Source organism: Rhinocladiella mackenziei (assembly GCF_000835555.1).
Source record: "Rhinocladiella mackenziei CBS 650.93 unplaced genomic scaffold supercont1.1, whole genome shotgun sequence".
Taxonomy (NCBI): Eukaryota; Fungi; Ascomycota; class Eurotiomycetes; order Chaetothyriales; family Herpotrichiellaceae; genus Rhinocladiella; species Rhinocladiella mackenziei.
In genome coordinates this window covers 959,324-975,498 of record NW_013550604.1, presented here as the reverse complement: position 1 = coordinate 975,498, position 16,175 = coordinate 959,324, and the positions used below count along the sequence as shown (strand labels likewise).

General features: G+C 51.4%; 8 protein-coding genes across 8 annotated transcripts; 4 read left to right on the top strand and 4 right to left on the bottom strand.

Moving 5' to 3' along the window:
• Positions 1 to 969: 969 nt before the first annotated feature.
• On the top strand, positions 970 to 1,777 carry Z518_00348 (uncharacterized protein; the record flags this gene model as incomplete). The annotated part of the gene is made up of 4 exons (XM_013420951.1): positions 970 to 991; positions 1,062 to 1,120; positions 1,189 to 1,255; positions 1,317 to 1,777. 4 exons carry the CDS (start codon positions 970 to 972, stop codon positions 1,775 to 1,777), a joined length of 609 nt encoding a protein of 202 aa, XP_013276405.1.
• Positions 1,778 to 3,133: 1,356 nt separating this feature from the next.
• On the bottom strand, positions 3,134 to 6,043 carry Z518_00347 (uncharacterized protein; the record flags this gene model as incomplete). The annotated part of the gene is made up of 1 exon (XM_013420950.1): positions 3,134 to 6,043. One exon carries the CDS (start codon positions 6,041 to 6,043, stop codon positions 3,134 to 3,136), a length of 2,910 nt encoding a protein of 969 aa, XP_013276404.1.
• A 1,245-nt stretch (positions 6,044 to 7,288) lies between these two features.
• On the top strand, positions 7,289 to 8,387 carry Z518_00346 (uncharacterized protein; the record flags this gene model as incomplete). Its single annotated transcript, XM_013420949.1, has 2 exons — positions 7,289 to 7,345; positions 7,461 to 8,387. 2 exons carry the CDS (start codon positions 7,289 to 7,291, stop codon positions 8,385 to 8,387), a joined length of 984 nt encoding a protein of 327 aa, XP_013276403.1.
• Positions 8,388 to 8,759: 372 nt separating this feature from the next.
• On the top strand, positions 8,760 to 9,848 carry Z518_00345 (uncharacterized protein; the record flags this gene model as incomplete). The annotated part of the gene is made up of 2 exons (XM_013420948.1): positions 8,760 to 8,954; positions 9,045 to 9,848. The coding sequence occupies 2 exons, from the start codon at positions 8,760 to 8,762 to the stop codon at positions 9,846 to 9,848; spliced, it is 999 nt and encodes a 332-aa protein (XP_013276402.1).
• A 543-nt stretch (positions 9,849 to 10,391) lies between these two features.
• Z518_00344 (uncharacterized protein) lies at positions 10,392 to 12,539 on the bottom strand (the record flags this gene model as incomplete). The annotated part of the gene is made up of 1 exon (XM_013420947.1): positions 10,392 to 12,539. The coding sequence occupies one exon, from the start codon at positions 12,537 to 12,539 to the stop codon at positions 10,392 to 10,394; it is 2,148 nt and encodes a 715-aa protein (XP_013276401.1).
• Positions 12,540 to 12,858: 319 nt separating this feature from the next.
• Z518_00343 (uncharacterized protein) lies at positions 12,859 to 13,673 on the top strand (the record flags this gene model as incomplete). Its single annotated transcript, XM_013420946.1, has 3 exons — positions 12,859 to 12,906; positions 12,962 to 13,151; positions 13,207 to 13,673. The coding sequence occupies 3 exons, from the start codon at positions 12,859 to 12,861 to the stop codon at positions 13,671 to 13,673; spliced, it is 705 nt and encodes a 234-aa protein (XP_013276400.1).
• Positions 13,674 to 13,954: 281 nt separating this feature from the next.
• Z518_00342 (uncharacterized protein) lies at positions 13,955 to 14,338 on the bottom strand (the record flags this gene model as incomplete). The annotated part of the gene is made up of 1 exon (XM_013420945.1): positions 13,955 to 14,338. The coding sequence occupies one exon, from the start codon at positions 14,336 to 14,338 to the stop codon at positions 13,955 to 13,957; it is 384 nt and encodes a 127-aa protein (XP_013276399.1).
• A 1,087-nt stretch (positions 14,339 to 15,425) lies between these two features.
• On the bottom strand, positions 15,426 to 16,105 carry Z518_00341 (uncharacterized protein; the record flags this gene model as incomplete). The annotated part of the gene is made up of 4 exons (XM_013420944.1): positions 15,426 to 15,583; positions 15,641 to 15,792; positions 15,846 to 15,933; positions 15,982 to 16,105. The coding sequence occupies 4 exons, from the start codon at positions 16,103 to 16,105 to the stop codon at positions 15,426 to 15,428; spliced, it is 522 nt and encodes a 173-aa protein (XP_013276398.1).
• Positions 16,106 to 16,175: the final 70 nt, after the last annotated feature.

Genomic DNA, 16,175 nt, shown 5'->3' with positions numbered 1-16,175 from the left:
GTCAGCATTTCCCCCCCCCTTTTTTTTTTTTTTTTCTCCTTCCAAGGCACAGGGAGTTCCAATATATTGAAGGGAGAGAATGAGGATTTGACCGTCACATTCACCAATGACAATGATGCTCCCGCAACGAGATTCATCGAGCCATCCTTTCTCTCTAGGATGCACGGCATTTCTGGTGCCATTTTCTAAGGCTGGGGAGGTTATTTTGATCCATTTTGGGACACCACATTCATCAACATGGAAATTCACGAACGATCGCCAACTAAAATCCACTCAATGGCATGGCGGGTCGCAAGATTAGGTATTTTGTTTCCTGACAACGAATGATCGGCTTCTCGGGGGATAAGACATGGCACACAGATGTATACGAAAGAAGCCTCAAAAGGAGCACAGGCACCAGGCTTGGGTTGCTCTTTAGGGTTCCGGGAATTTAGGCTGAGAATATGGCCAAATACCCCAAAAGTAGAGGTATTCTATTCTCAGCATTCAGGGAGAGAAGGATGTGGGGAACATTGATTCGAGCAGAAATCCGACTGGTACCATCGGACGCTTGAGATAGAAATCAAACATGGGCCATGCCAACGTATCTGACACGAAACAACTTGAATGAGTAGATGGAATGGGTAGAAGAAGAAGGAGGAAGTGGACGTTGACTTTGGAGTCTGCACTTGGCAGCGGATTCGGGTGACGAAGCATATCACGTGTCTGTTCCCGTGCGGCCTCTCCATCAAAACTCCCCAAAAGTTGACTTTGTTGAACAGCCTGGCAATTTCACATCATCTCGAGACAACCACTTCGCGTCGATACTCTCTCCCTTGTTCAACTAATTAAGCCCGGTTTATTATTCGAATTCACTTCTTCCCATCTCCGCGACCCTCTCCACGCGTCAAGAGTGTCTTCCGAGCCTCGTTATCCTGTTGAGTGCCATCGTCAACGCAACCGGGCTGGCCGGCCAGTTCCCTGCCCAACATGAATATCTTCAGGTTACTCGGTATGATTGTTGCCTCTGACTGCGCATGGCGCAGACAAAAACGACGCTGACGGTTCTTCTCCGGCCTTAGCGGACCTGTCCCATCTCCTCTCCATATTCATCCTTCTGCATAAAATGCGAGTCTCCAATGTACGAAGTCCTTGTTCACTCCACGCGACACCAGACGCAGCCCGCTGACTCAGATTCCATGGGAACAGTCCTGCTCCGGCATATCATTCAAGTCACAAGCTCTATACTTCTTCGTCTATGTGACGCGCTACCTGGGTCCGTCTCTTCGACGCCTTTCTCGCTCCACGAACACACCACTGACTTGCTGGCTCCACAGATCTATTCTGGTCTTTCACCGACAGCGCATGGAACACCATCTTTAAGATCATCTTCCTGTCCTCCTCCGCCTACACCCTCTACGTGATGCTGAATGACTACAAACCCACGCACGACCCGAACCTCGACACGTTCCGAGTCTCCTACCTGACCGGCGGCTCCGCCGTACTCGCCATCCTATTTCCTTACAAATGGACCATCTCCGAAATGCTGTGGGCATTCTCCATCTGGCTCGAAAGCGTCGCCATATTGCCGCAATTATTCATGCTTCAAAGAACAGGCGAGGCCGAGACCATCACAACACACTATCTGTTCGCGCTGGGCATGTACCGAGCCCTGTACATCCCCAACTGGATTTACAGATGGTTTGCCGAAGGACACTTTGATCCCATCCCTGTGATCGCCGGAATCGTCCAGACCATTCTGTACTCGGATTTTTTTTGGGTGTATTATACCAAGTAAGTGTCTTCTCTTGGAAAGGAGGGCCATGTTGGGTCCGAATGAGACACTGACAAAGGTTGTCTAGGGTTCTCAGGGGCAAGAGCTTCAAACTTCCGGTCTGAGCATCCACTTCTTCTTCTTCCTCCCCCCGACCGGGTATGGTGACGGATACTTTTAATCTTTACGTCTCTCGGGCATCATGCGTTGACATGTTGACTGGGGGGCAACATATCGAAATGAAGAACAGAACCAAAAAATAGACCCAAATGATGTATTACCACCAGGATGGAAAAGCTTTCAAGCAATCAAGTCGACATTGCATGGATGCATGTTATTCAGAGCATTGGCGAAGATCACGACGTGAAATGTGGACACCACATAAATCAAACAAACTCTCGCCCACGTTGCCGACCTGACACGTCTGCGCCCTTTTCTTGTCTTCGCCCAGTCTTGTCGGGTCTTGGTTCAGGGTATCATACCTTGCCCACGAGACATGTCTCTGCTTTCCAAGGTTGCTTTGCCGTGACGTGACACGACGCACGTATGACGGTGGGCTTTTTGGTTTCTTCCTGTCTTCATCCTGCTTGTTTTTGCTTCGTATATTTGTTCGACTCAGACTTGAGCTGATGTGATTCTCGTGATACATTGAATATGCTACACCCCTTCTGTCGGAGTGTCCATCCATCCCTGGAAAAATTCAATTTTGGGTATTGTTCGTGTCGGTGTTGGACACCGGCTCGGAGTTTTCCTTGTCAAGTTGTTTGCTTCTCCGCTAGCCACTGCCAGCTTGTCAACACACGTCCATTTCATTCCATTTCATCTCTCCATTTTTCCCAGGTGAAAAATAGCTGGATGACTGAGTGGGGTCAGGGAAACCGACGAGGCCGTGGGCTGTGAATGGTGATTCGCTCGATTGTGAAGAGCATTAAGGTAACTTGCCCCTAGAATGGTACAGTATCACGTACGGAAAGCTTTGGAGGGTTGAGCTCCGGGGTCAGTGCCGCCTCGAGAATCAAGAATTGCTAAGCCATGTGCAGCCTTATTTGGTCAGGCCAGACAGGAACATCGGAGAAAGATTTGGTTGAGGGATAAAATTTGATGATATGGAGACGAACGAATATGTATGCAATATTGGCGCCTTGCTCTGCTATGATAATGCAATGCTCAATGGGTATTGGGTAGGGGATAAAAATATATGTACATCATATAGTAACCATGAAAGCGACAAAACCGTTCGTGAAGGTAGTCCGATAAATCAACTCCATCTCTCTCCTCACCAAGCACAGGCCGAAAGATGGAAAAGAGAGACACGATGAGTGTAAATATAGACCCAGGTAGAGCATCGTTCCATTTCTGCCCGTCTCTTGCGTCGACTGGTTACCAATCCCTCTTGGTTCCCAAAACCGCGAGAACAATCACCAGGACACAGACAACCACGCCGACAGCACACATCCAGCGATTCAAAGCACGCCACCATCGGGCATTCTGCCATTTGAGTTCCGCCGCGCCAGCGAGATGACGTTCCAGCCGCAGTTGGGATATGATATCCGTTATCTCCCGTTCCGAGAGACCTTGGTCGGCCTGGGAATGTGGGTGTGATTGTCGTCTCGTCGAACCAGCACGAGTCATGGAATGGGCTTGTTTCTCCAAATCGTTGAATGAGGTTGGACGTTTCGGTAGGGGGAGGAATGCGGCAACAAACCACGTGAAAGGCAGCAGGAACCCGGCAATGAAGCAGACGACCTGGACCGTACGCAAATCGATGCCTGAGAAAAGCCTTCTCGGTTCATAGACCATACTGGCAGCAGACCAACGGGATTTGGTATTGAATGGGAACCCAAAACCCCGGGACACAGACGACCCCGTGTTGAGACGATGGTCGTGATGAAGATGAGGCGACCACGAGAAGCGGCGAGATGTTTGTGGGCCACCAGGCATATAGATCACAGATTGATTCGACGAGTGTCCTTGGCTAATGCTGTACCCCTGACTAGATGCTCGGACGTGGTGGTGATGGATCGTATAGCTTGATCCCCTACCGTCTTCCAGTGGCTGTTCGTGAATCTCAAGTATTCCCGCCCAATGCGCACGTGGATCGGCGGGATGTAGAGGAGCAGAAACGGAACGATTGTGGGTGGGCGTGGACTGAAGAGGATAGGACTGGCGGCGTGAATTCGACAGAGCTGCCGTGGCTGGTTCTCGGATTGGGTGGGATACCAGTGGCCCTACACCTGGGAGAGTATGAGACTTTCGTGCCTCAAGCCGGGAGCGAGTCTCGGGACGAACAAGACTCTCGACACTCGTGGTCATGACATGATGAATGTTGCGGAGGCTAGGGCTGTTCGGAGACTTGGACGTCTCCGGTCGAGAGGGTGCCGGGAACGGTACGGGCGCTGCCGGGGCCGGAGCTGGAGATGGACTGGCGAGATTATGCAAATTGACATGCGACACGCTGGCATAAAGATACTGAAAAGAATCTCGGTAGAAGCCCGAATAATACCGCCGCGCCCACGATGGAACGGGAATGACATTACTGATCGTACTGCTAGATGACGAGGGGCGAAGGGAAGTCGAAAGAAAACTGTTATGTCGTGACTGCGTAAATGATTTCATGGAATTAAGTCGCGATTGCGATGTATTGGCAGATCCAATGTAGCTGCCACTGTGGGAGTGTCGAAGAGGCGGTGATCGATATACGTATTCGCTGAGAGGAAGAGCGGACACTTCATCCGTGGCTTCATGAGAATCCACCTCCGGCGGTCCCGAGTCAGAATCTGGGACGACTCGAATTTGTGACTGGTTCGCGGATTCGTTGATGATAAAGGTGGAAGCCGGGGCGAGATCGTCTGAAGTCCAATACTCGTCGAGATCGTCGGGGGCGGTAAATGATTCACTCGTCTCTCTGGTCTGAGCCCATGAGCCTTCCGAGGGGACGGCGGATAATCTGGACGTAAATCTGGTTCCGGCATCGTCTGTGGACATGGACCTCGAATTTCGTTTGGGCACCACCAGTCCAGCGTGTTGGCTTATCGGAGGCGCGCGAACGACGGGATATTGTATTCGAGGGGGACTGGAGCTTAACGCCGCTTGAAGGCTGGCGTGAGTTTCGGCCAGTGAACTGCCGTCAGAGCTCGGCTCGTCTCTTCCCAACATGCGCACCACGGGACTTGAATCATCAATGGATCGACCCGTGGCATGACTGCTCTGAGGTGCAGAGGAGGGCATGTCCCGATCCTGAAGGGAAATCACGCTGGCCGCGGCAGAGGATGGACCATATCGATCAACCGGCGGACTTGATGCCAATGGGTTTCTCGCTCCGACTCTCTCTGCAAATGAACGATTTCCTCCGGTACCGGACCTTTTCCTTTTCGTTGATGAGCTGGACGAAGATCGCGAATGTGTAGAATAATTCGACGGTCCGGGTCGAGCAGTCGTCGGAGAAGATGTTCCCAGCTTGATGACATTGGGGCTGGATGACTGATCCGTGCTCGGGAACTGTTCTGTACTGGAGGTATGGGCTAATCGTACCACATTCGGGCTTGACGAGCTCTCCAGAGCCGAGAGGGTGCTAGGAGGATCCTCTTCAAACGGTTCAAGTGCGGAACTGGTCCAATCTTTGACGGTGGATGGCCTGGGGCTGGATGTCACCCCGAGCACTCGATAATTGGGACTCGACGTCGCAGCAAATTTCTCGGCTATTGACGTGAACGAGGACCGCGAGGAAAGCCTCTTGACGGCTCGTCCTCCATGAGGAAGGGTGGGCAATAATGCCAAATCATCCGACGAGATCTTCCCGAGTGACTCCCAAGTGTAGGCTCCCGACAAACTCTCATTCGAGCTGATACTTCTCAATCTCGAGGAGCTCGCGGTACTCGGGCGAAGAGGAGGCGACGTGGCTGTTGACGGACGAGAAGCTTCTTCGGCCTGCGCTTCATAGAGATCTCTCAATGCTTTGACCGACCGCTTGAGCTTGACCGTCGGCTGGGCGCCTCCCCGCGCAAGCCTGGGAGTCTCATGGCTTCTCCCGGCTTCACTCTCGAAGGAGAAACCCAATGCATCCGCGCTGGGGCTGGGACCACTCCTTTGTTGGCGAAGGGTGCTGGGAAGGAGGATATGTGCCGGCTTAGTGGGGAAAGGGGTGGTGTTGTATATGCTCAAATTCTCTTGATCTGTCCGGCCATCTGGGCCCAACCGCGACGAGATTTCATTCGCTTGTGATGGCGTTCGTTCTTGCAGAGGAGTCCTTCGGGGCGATTTCCGCTTCACCGACGAAGGCGACGAGGACATAATTATTTCATGGTCGACACTTGGTGATTCAACCCGGAATCGTTGGGAAGGGGGTGATGACGGAATTGGGTCGGGTGGTTATCGTGTGTGCGTTCCGCGAGAGGGATGTTGGTACAGTAACGAACGACTGAAGGTGAGCTGTGCCGAGTCAACACCACTCTAATGGTCGAAAGATATTAAGATGTATGTCCCAATGTTTTGCCGGCGAGACTGTGGATGACGATGGGGCCGAGGTGCATATGCATGCTGCAGGGCGAGTTAAATTGTCTGACGGACCGTTGATGGACGGGAGACGTGCATATGACTTGGTGAGCTTGGAGATTGGTGTTTAATGTCTCTCTCCCAAGTTGTCGAATAGTCGCTGAACAGAAACGCAGAACTCGTCCACCGTCCCTTCTCCGTTGGGTATTCTCTTCACGATTGGGGATCAGGGGAGCAAGATTCCCCTGTTCTTCTTCCCGATGGATATTGGATGCTAGCCGCAGGTATTGCGCAAGGTTCAATTGGCGAAGCGGCGCAGTCTATTATTGCCCATGTGTCAAGGAGTCGCGTTTGCGTCTTGGATCGCGTGGCCGATGTCAGTGCGGTACCAGCCTGACTAATAAATTCTCTGCTGGGTCTGAAGGACTATTCGTAGGAAAATTTCACCAGGAATCCCCCGATTGGATCGTTGAGGTGTCACGAAATTAACGCGTCAACAGGGGGGCGACGATGGTCTGTGTGGCGGGAGATCTCAATAGTCGGTGACACGATCGACAGCAAAGAGAGATGAGGGTGACAGGACATCAGAAGAAGGAAGCAAAAGAGAAAACGATACAGCATCGTTGACCTTATCTGGTCTTTTTGTGCTGCCCTGTGCCGCGGGTGTCTTCGTTGTCGTCCCCCCTTTTTATTCCCCCCCTCCCGGTCCAAGATCAACCTCCAGCTTCAACCTCATCACCAACACCTTCAACTCTGCGACTTTACCTCCCGCCCGCTTGCCACCTGGCAAACCGTATCAATGGCTCCCATTGATTTCTTCTTCAAGCTGAAATCTTCTTATTTTGGCCATCCAGGTGCGTTGCATCATTCATTGGCTGACAATTTGCCCGACGCATGCCACCTGAAACTAGTATTCCCACAGACCTCACCACCACCATGGTCGCATCTCCATAGCGGAGGCGCGCTCTCCCCTTTCTGTTTCTGCTTCTTCGGTTTTTCTTGATGAATTCATTTCATTATCGATAACCTAATTACTGACCCGGGATGACCACAGACGAGGACAAGCCCATCATCTCCGCCACCACAGCGGCCATCCTGTCGGTAAGCCGAACCAGCACACATCCAATCCACGGCGTTTCAAGTGTCTCTTTTTGGCCATCCGGCCCATCGGCGAACTTTGGGGGGAATGGCTGACCCCTGACGAGGATGTAACCAGGTCGGCTTCACTTTGATCTATGTGGTTCCCTTTTACCTGTCCAAATCAACTCGGCCATCACCGACCTTGAATCGAGATGCGCCCTCCGTCATTCGAGCACGGATACACACCGTAGCTTTGGCCTGCATCGTGGCGTCGTCCGCAACGCTCTATTTACTTGTGGTGACCGCGAAACTGACCGTGACGGACTCACTCCACCTCCTTGGCTGGTGGCCTATTCAGTTCGGCGATGTGGTCCGGTGTTGCGCGTTGACCTTTCTTCTCTACATCGGACCTTTGTTCGAACGGATCTTCATCGAAGGCGTGGTCGATGACTTTCGTCGTGGCCGAAAAGTCATCGAATCGCTCAGCAGTTGGCAAGGCTATCGAAACTACGTGGCAAGTCCTATTGCCGAAGAAGTCGTCTTTCGATCCGTCCTGGTATCTCTTCATCTTCTGGCCAAAGTATCGGCGACCAAGATCATTTTTCTCACCCCGTTGTATTTTGGCATTGCGCATGTTCATCATTTCTACGAATTCACATTGACCCATCCTCACACCCCACTGATACCCGCTCTTTTCCGTGTGACCTTTCAATTCGGATACACGACGCTTTTCGGCTGGTATGTGGACTTTGTATACCTTCGAACGGGGTCTCTCTACACCTGCATTATCATCCACACTTTCTGCAATTGGGTTGGTCTCCCTCGATTCTGGGGTCGCGTGAAATGTGGGGAGTCGTATCTTCTCCCACCAGTGGCTATTCGAGGCAAAGATGACACGGAATCCCATCACCCACATGGAAGGGGAGAGAAATTGGGTCTCAAATGGACAGTGGTTTATTACGTCCTATTGATTGCCGGTGCATGTGCCTTTTATACGGGGCTATGGCCGCTGACGACGTCTTCCGCTGCGCTGGCCGAATTTGGAGGGACCAAAGGTCACTGATAGATCTGTAGCGCCACAATACCAATCAACACTGAGATGCAGTGAGTAACTCGCGAAGAGCTCGGCCGAAGCTTCGCGACTCGGCTTAAGTCCGCTATAATTCCGCATGCAAGTGCATTCTCATCCGATGTCGATTCCAATTCTTCCTTCTTCCTCTCCCAACCTCCTTCGCGTTTCCTCCCTGGTTGTTCTGTCCATTCACGGTCGCGGCCGGCTCTCATGCCTCAATTGAGGCCCTCGTTGACATGTCTAGCCCAATCCACTGCATCTACCATACGACCATCGGTCCGCACGGTAGTCTCCCCAAGAATCGTGTCTCCTCCGTTTCCTGTGATCCCAACCTGCCCAGAACCAACATGTGTGTGTTCTCCTATGCCCTCGGGCCTCGACATCGATCATACCCGTACCCTCAATGGGACCATGTCGGCCCATGCGAAGCACCTCATCATCTCCACGGGGCGTTCCGATTGGACCAGTCGGATTGAGGATGAAAAGGATACGGCAGGATGGGGAAAATTCACAGCCGATATCAAGGCGCTGTTGGGACGGCACGGCGAATTTCACGATGTATGTTCCCCTTCACCGGAGGAAAAATAAATGCCTTCAGCTCTATCATCGTGACAGGACCGCTGACTTACACAAGCCCTGATATTCTAGCCGTTCAACAATATCTTAATTAGTCTGTCATCATTCACACCACGGGACACCCGGCAACCAGACGTCAATGTACCGGCGCAGCCCGAAGTCGACGCCGTTCTCTTTCCATCGTTCCAGCATTTCAGGAAACTCAAGGTCGATGCAGCATCTGACAGCTTGAAGAAATTCATCCGCTATGCACTTCTACCCAATCCAGAAAACTTGAATTCCATGTACAATGACTTACCCGAGTCTGAAAAAAGAGCAAAGACACGAGATCCCGCAGCTGGAAAATTCATCTCGAGAGCTGATGTATGCGCGCCAACCATTCTTATTTGCAGTCATGGCCAACGCGACAGCAGATGTGGAATTCTAGGCCCGCTCCTCCACAAGGAATTTACGCAATACATTGAGGAGCATTACCCGAGACTACAGCCTCAGACGCACATATTTGCGAACGAATTGTTGTCTGGCCACGACGCGGAAGAACCTAGATCTGAGCTGCGATCGACGTCACTCTCATCCTCGACAAACGGGGAGGGAGCCCTCAACATCAATATCGGCATGATCTCCCATATCGGTGGACATAAGTGGGCCGGAAATGTGATCCTTTACATCCCTCCGGACTTTACTCGACCGGCCTCGACTTATTCGTCGGTGTCTCCTCCCGTGCCGCATCCCCTCGCTGGCAAAGGCGTCTGGTACGGACGCGTCGAACCTCGTCATATCCAGGGAATCGTCGAGCAGACGCTTCTGCGTGGCAAAGTGATACAGGAATTATTCCGCGGCGCTACGTCCCAGACTGATGGGATTCTGAAGCGCTGACGTGTAGGTTTCAGTCATGTATCATAGACGGGTAGGGTCTGTCAGAACATGTTTCGTATCTGGCTTTCCTCCAAGCTCATCGCTGATCTCTCTCTACTCACTGGATGACACTAGACTCGAATATATCTCCAATAAAAAAAGGCTGTACCGTCTCCGAAGGGCCAGGCCAGACAAGGCCGCATACAGTACACTAGGGTCTACCTTAGACAAGGCAGCGGAGGGCCATGTACAGAGCTAGTAAAAAGAGGTTGAATGTTGGCGATGTGCGATGTGCAACTCATCGCCCTTCAGACAACTGCTCTGTTCTGCTCTGTTCTTTCGAAAAGGGCCCAGTCTACTGCCGTGCTGCGATTTACTAATCCCTTCCATCTCCAGCTCACTGTATGAGACATTGTGATATCCTCGCCATTTTATGTTCAATCTGAGGCTTATATACAGTCAAATTTTCATGTCGTCGTTTTTGCCGTTTCTATCACGGAGCTCATTCATTTCATCGTGAATTCCACCCTCGGGGGGGGGCGTGCCCAGATGACATCACCCATGTCATCGCCACCGACCCCTTCTTACCCTCTGTTGGGGTTCAGGGATATAGGCTACATCCAGCTCATCGTCAAGTTCGTCACTGTCCCACTCATCTTCTTGATCTTGTCTAGCGAGTTGAAGGAAGCGTTCCAAGCCCATGGCACGTACGGGCCCAGGAGGAGCTCCTCCACCAGCAGCGGCGGCAGGATGATTACCTTGTCCGGGAGCCGCGAGAGGGAGAATGAGCAGCTCGCCTTGACGAGGCGGTGGGTCGTGTTGGACATTCTGGACATCTTCGTGGGCGGGTACCTGTGCTCCTCCTCCATTTGCGCGCCGGGGATGGGGGGCTGGCGCCGGCCTCAAGGCTCGAGTGGGTTCGTTGTTCATTGCCCGTTGGCGATTTCCCGGTTGGCCTCGGCCTCGTCGTCGTCTTGCTCTGGGTGGGTCGGGAACAGGCGGCGGCGGATGACCAGCATCTCTTGGCCGCTCGGGCAGTTCTATTCGTTGATGATTCTGACCTCCCGGACGGGCGAAATTGACGATGTCAATATGCATGTTCCGCCGCTGATCAGGGGCCGGTTCTTCATCGTCGGAAGAATCCTCGTCTGCAAACGGTCGATCGCCTCGGAAGGCCTCGAAGTTCTCAGGTGGAAGATCGTCATCATCCGAGTCGGATTCAATTTCCACTTCGTCCCATTCGGCCAGTTCTGGATTATGAAACCCGTTGATCGGGACGTCCTCACCATCTCCTGCCTCAAGAACCCAAAGGCGCATGTAGCACGCATTCTTCGTATCATTGAAATGTGAATATGGGTTGTCAGGCATGAGGTAAGCCGAACAGAGGTAGCAGAAATGCGTTTGGCACTTGAAGCAGATCATGTGGTTACAGCCCATGGTCTTTTGGGCTGGCGCATTGCATGTCGGGCATGGTGTTGAGTATTTTTTCAGATAGGCCAAAGAAGCCGCTTCTTCTTCATTGAGCTCTTGTTGGCGTCGTGGGCTGCATCGAGCCAGTTCACCGTGCCAACCTTTGCGGCAGACGCAGCAGAATGCAAAGCCACAATCTTCGCAAATGGAGAGTCGTTCCGACATGGGTAAGGTTTCAGGGTCGATGGGTTTCTTCGTCGATGGTGTGTTCTCTGATTCCTCTTCGGATTCGGAGATTTCGTCCTCGACATCATTCATCGGATCCGTGGGTTTTGAATGTTTCTCTGATCTGGCGGCGCCTTGACACCATTGGCGGGGGCAGTAAATGGTATTCTTGTCGGCTTCGAGTCGCTTCTTCCGCTTCAGACGAACGTATCGCTGAACCAGCTCTGGCTCAATGGGGATTTGTAACAATTCGCTGGGATCGAGCGTTCGATCTTGTTTCCGCCTCTTTCGAGGTCGGCCATTCAGACCCGTCTTCACGTCCTCGCCTTGGCCACACGAGGGAGACAGGCATTTGACGTTGTCGACGTCGCCTTCGGTGATGCAAGACTTGTAGAAATCTTGTAAACAGGCCACGCAGAATACGTCGCCACACAGCAAGAGCCTATGACAATGGATGCCCTTCTTGGGCTGCAGACAGATTCCGCAGTCAAACGTCTCTTTCTCAAACCGTTCTCGCTTGGTCTTGAGGTCAAAATCCAGTAATGCCAACTGCAGGTCACTTGATAATTGAACCACGGTTTCGCCTGCAAGTCCAAAAGCCGTCTCGGCAGCCTGTTGCAGATGGTCAATGTACGCGTAGACGACTTGGTCTTTCCCCAACTCTTCCCACAGTCTCGCACAGTCATCTCTTAATCTCTTCAGTGCCGGTCGTGAAAGCCATAAAGGCATCACAGACAGGGCTACTTCTGGAGGTCTGGTGGCAGGATAGTCCTCGGGTAGAGTGATTCGGAGGGAAAGAGGTGGCAAGTGTGACAGTTCATGGACATCAAGTTGAGTTGGCTGTTGCATCTGTAGTTTGGTCGGAGAGTTATCATGTTCTTGTTCGGGGGAGGGCGGTGGCGTCGGTAATTCAGGCAGGGTGTCGTCGGCGGCATTCTTGAAGAGGATACGTAAAGGCTGGATAGGAGTCACCGAGAGCTCCAGAGTCGCAGTGTATGGATTCTGTGCGTCGATGACGAGTTCAGGGTAAATGGCTACTATAGACGACAGTTCGATTGTCCTCTCGTCATCATCCATGGTGGAGGTTGAGTATGACGGGCAGTGCGCTCGCGTTGAATGCGAGCTGCGGATTTAAAGAGAATGCCCAAGAGGGGGAACCCAAAAATATGAGATAGGAAAAAGATATGCTGGGAGGTTGAAATGTGCTATGAACCGGAGGAGTGAGTATTTCAAAAAAAGGGCCAGGCCGCAGCGCATACAACCTCTCCGAATTTACGACCTCCCCTCAGCCTCGTCCTCTCTGCATATTTCCCCCACCCCTGCATTGTATATTATCGCGTTGAGCATAGTTTAGACTGTTGAGTTGAGTCACACGTCGGCTTCATTGCAGTTGGATATGGAAGATCCTCCTCTTGCCTCCTTATCGCTAACACATGTCCACTACGTGAGTTTCCCCCCCCTCCCTCAATGATTGCTGGATTTATACTGAACTGGGGAAGAATCCTAATGACCCTATATCGTTTCTCTCGGCATGGCTTGCCCTTGTTCCGCAAGGTCTTTGCGTCATCTACGTGACCTTGATTTGGGCGTCCCGTGAAGTGGAGATTCTGCTCATGTTTGCTGGCCAAATAGCATGTGAGGCTCTCAACTTCGGTCTCAAACGACTGATTCGTGAAGAACGGCCACGACGTATGGTTTCCCTTCTCATCTATCCACGAGACCTGCTCGTGTTGACTCTTCTTAGAGATGTATGGGAAAGGGTACGGCATGCCCTCCTCGCACTCGCAATTCGCGGCCTTTTTCTCGGTGTCGCTTAGTCTCTTCTTACTCTTCCGACATGCTCCCACGCCATCAACAAGTTATTCGCCCTCGACTTTTTCGGAACGACTGTTACTCTCTCTTCTCGCATGTATGGGCGCGGGAGCCGTGGCTGCAAGCCGTGTCTACCTCAACTACCACACGCCCAAGCAAGTGTGGGCTGGAGCATTGGGTGGAGCTTGCTTTGCTGTTATATGGTTTCTATTTACCACCTATCTCCGTCGGTTTGGATGGGTTGATTGGGGGCTGGAGACTTGGCTGTCTCGGAAGCTCAGGATGAGAGACTTGATCTCTACAGAAGATATTCAGGATGCTGGCTGGGAGAGATGGGAGTCACGTCGGAAAGCAAGACGAGATATTACTTCGAGCGAAGAAAGCAAGAAAACTAGGTAGATAATTGAACCGTTGAGATAGTCATATTGTCGCCGTTCTTACCTATCTTGACCAATTTGAAATTTATGCTAAATAGATAAAAGGTCAAAATGGGTCGTAGGGGAGCCATAATGCGGATGTGCAAACCGGACGATGCCATCGCCTGAGTGCTTGAGAAATTCATTCATGCCAGCCTCCTCCGTATTTCCTCCGCGACAGAGTGTGCCAGGTTCTCAATACCGTCTCCAGAGCGCCATGGTACAGATGTAGGAGAGATTTCCCATCTGCGCTCGGTTCGAGGATCAGGCTTTCCGATCATCTTCGACCAGACGTCGTAGTTTGTCAAGTCCGTTGATTTGCGCTGCCTTTCTCAGGATTGCTGCCATCTCAACATCGTCAAATATCTCAATGGTTTGGTAGTCGAAGAGGTCTTCCTCTTCCGATTCATCTTCATATGCTCTGTCCAAAATTTTGAACCCCAGATTTTGCATTGGCACAAGCTCCTCTTCGGTCAAACTTGCCTGGTGATTCACAACCCGGTCAATTTTGGGCATCCAGATCTTTGGCAGGAATTCTGCTGCTGACCCAGAGAAATCTAAGTACAATTCTGTGGACTCTGCAACTAGACATTCATGAAGGGATAGGAATTCGCGCTCTTCATCCCGAATGGACAAGCCTTCTGCCATTGAGGTTGGTGATCAAGGTCACCACTGTGTCGACAACATGTATGGGTCAATCCTAAGGCATTGAATGTCTAATACCGTATGAGTCGTGTGAATAGTTGTGGAAAAAAGGATGGGAAATGTGTCGACAGAAACCGGGCAGGAGACTTGTGGCCAGTCCAATCACAAACCCCTCCACGTCTAAAATTCCGGGAATCGTTACAAGGGTTCCAAGGAGATTTCTGGCCGAGAAAATTCAAAGCAGATAGACATCCACTGTCAGAACAAGCACACATGCAGCCATCGGTACGGTGAGACAAGGCCAGCGTCGTAAGAAGTCCGCTTAATATGTGACCTGGAAGCTGATTCTATTGATCTTCGTTATATCGACACGGAAAACCGAAATCGAATATCCGATTCAGCATAGTAGCCAGTGAGTGTAAAGCCTTGAGTGCTGGTGGCCTCGTATGCTCATTTTCATCTTCGCAATTTCCGACTCCACAACGGGGGAGAAGACGACACAGATGAGCACCGCGGTCACACAGCCATTGCAGGCGCCTGAAATATGTATCCTGGTTGCCTATCCAACGTACCTCATGGCACATTACTGGCGTGTATCCACAAAAATCCGGCATCGTAAAACTTCTGAGCAATGTCTGGGTCGAGATAACACCCATGGTAGATCGTGGTCTGGTATTGTGGAATCGTTAGAGCAGCAGGAATGACAACGCCCGCTTGCTGTAGAGCAGCATATACGTTGTATGCTTGTTCATCCAGACAGCCGTGGAATTCATTTTGTTTCACACAATATGCAAGTGACGGTAGATGGGTATCTGCAAGTTGTTGAAGGCGTTTCCGTCTAACAACCAAAGCCTCGACCAAAATCTTTCCAATGAATCCCTTGTGTTTCTCCTTTCGACAGAAGTGAAAGTCAGTGAGGTCGTGAAATGGGTGGCGCGAATGTCTTTCGATGCGTGGTTGGAAAAGCGGGGATCCAGCGGCGAGCAGGACAATAATCGAAAGTCGAAAATTGAAGAGAGCAGGTTCAGGTGGAATTCCTAAATCCCTGACGGTATAACTCAAAGGTAATTCCCCGTTTCCATCTCTTTGATTAGTCGGCGGCGCAGCCACCGAGCAGAGAGATACGCAAGAGTGATTGACCCAATTCGTTCAACCCACGCAATGATCGTGGTTGGCTTAGAACAAGTTGAAGAACTTCTCCTGGATCGCGGCGGAGGGTCGCAGCGCTCAATGGGCTAAATTCAAACACTAGAAGGATGTGAGTATGCTTGCAAATTCACATTGTGGGAAACACCAGTCGCTTACCATGATGCCATTCAGGAACCTGGAAGAGGGTAGGAAGGATCACGGTCAGGGACGAGTCCAGTGTGTCATCAAATGCCCCTATCAGCGATAAATCTCTTGCCAAAATCCCAAGTCTTCGTTGACACAGGTCATGACGTGAAAGAACAACTGCACTGCGCGTCATGAATTGATATTAGAAGTCCTTCAAAGGGAGATATTGGCTTACAAGAGGAGGTTACCCCAAATTTTCTCTGACTTTGCACCTAGGGAAACGAGTTGCAGCAAGAGAGTACATGACGCCTCGAGTTCTTCATCTGCAGCAGAACGGGATCAGCAATCTCGTAGGATGGCAATGGCGTTACTGTCAGATAAAGAGATACGTAGTCCATTGGTTGCAGAGTTCTGGTCCCGATGGCTGTGTTGGGAGCTAAGTCGGCGGAGCCCATTGACGTCACCAGCCATACCGTATTGATTTAAGACATGCATTTGGCAGACTTTGTCCCTCCATACGTCTCTCCCTAGGATGTGCTTTCCGTTGAGTGAAGAGATTTACTAG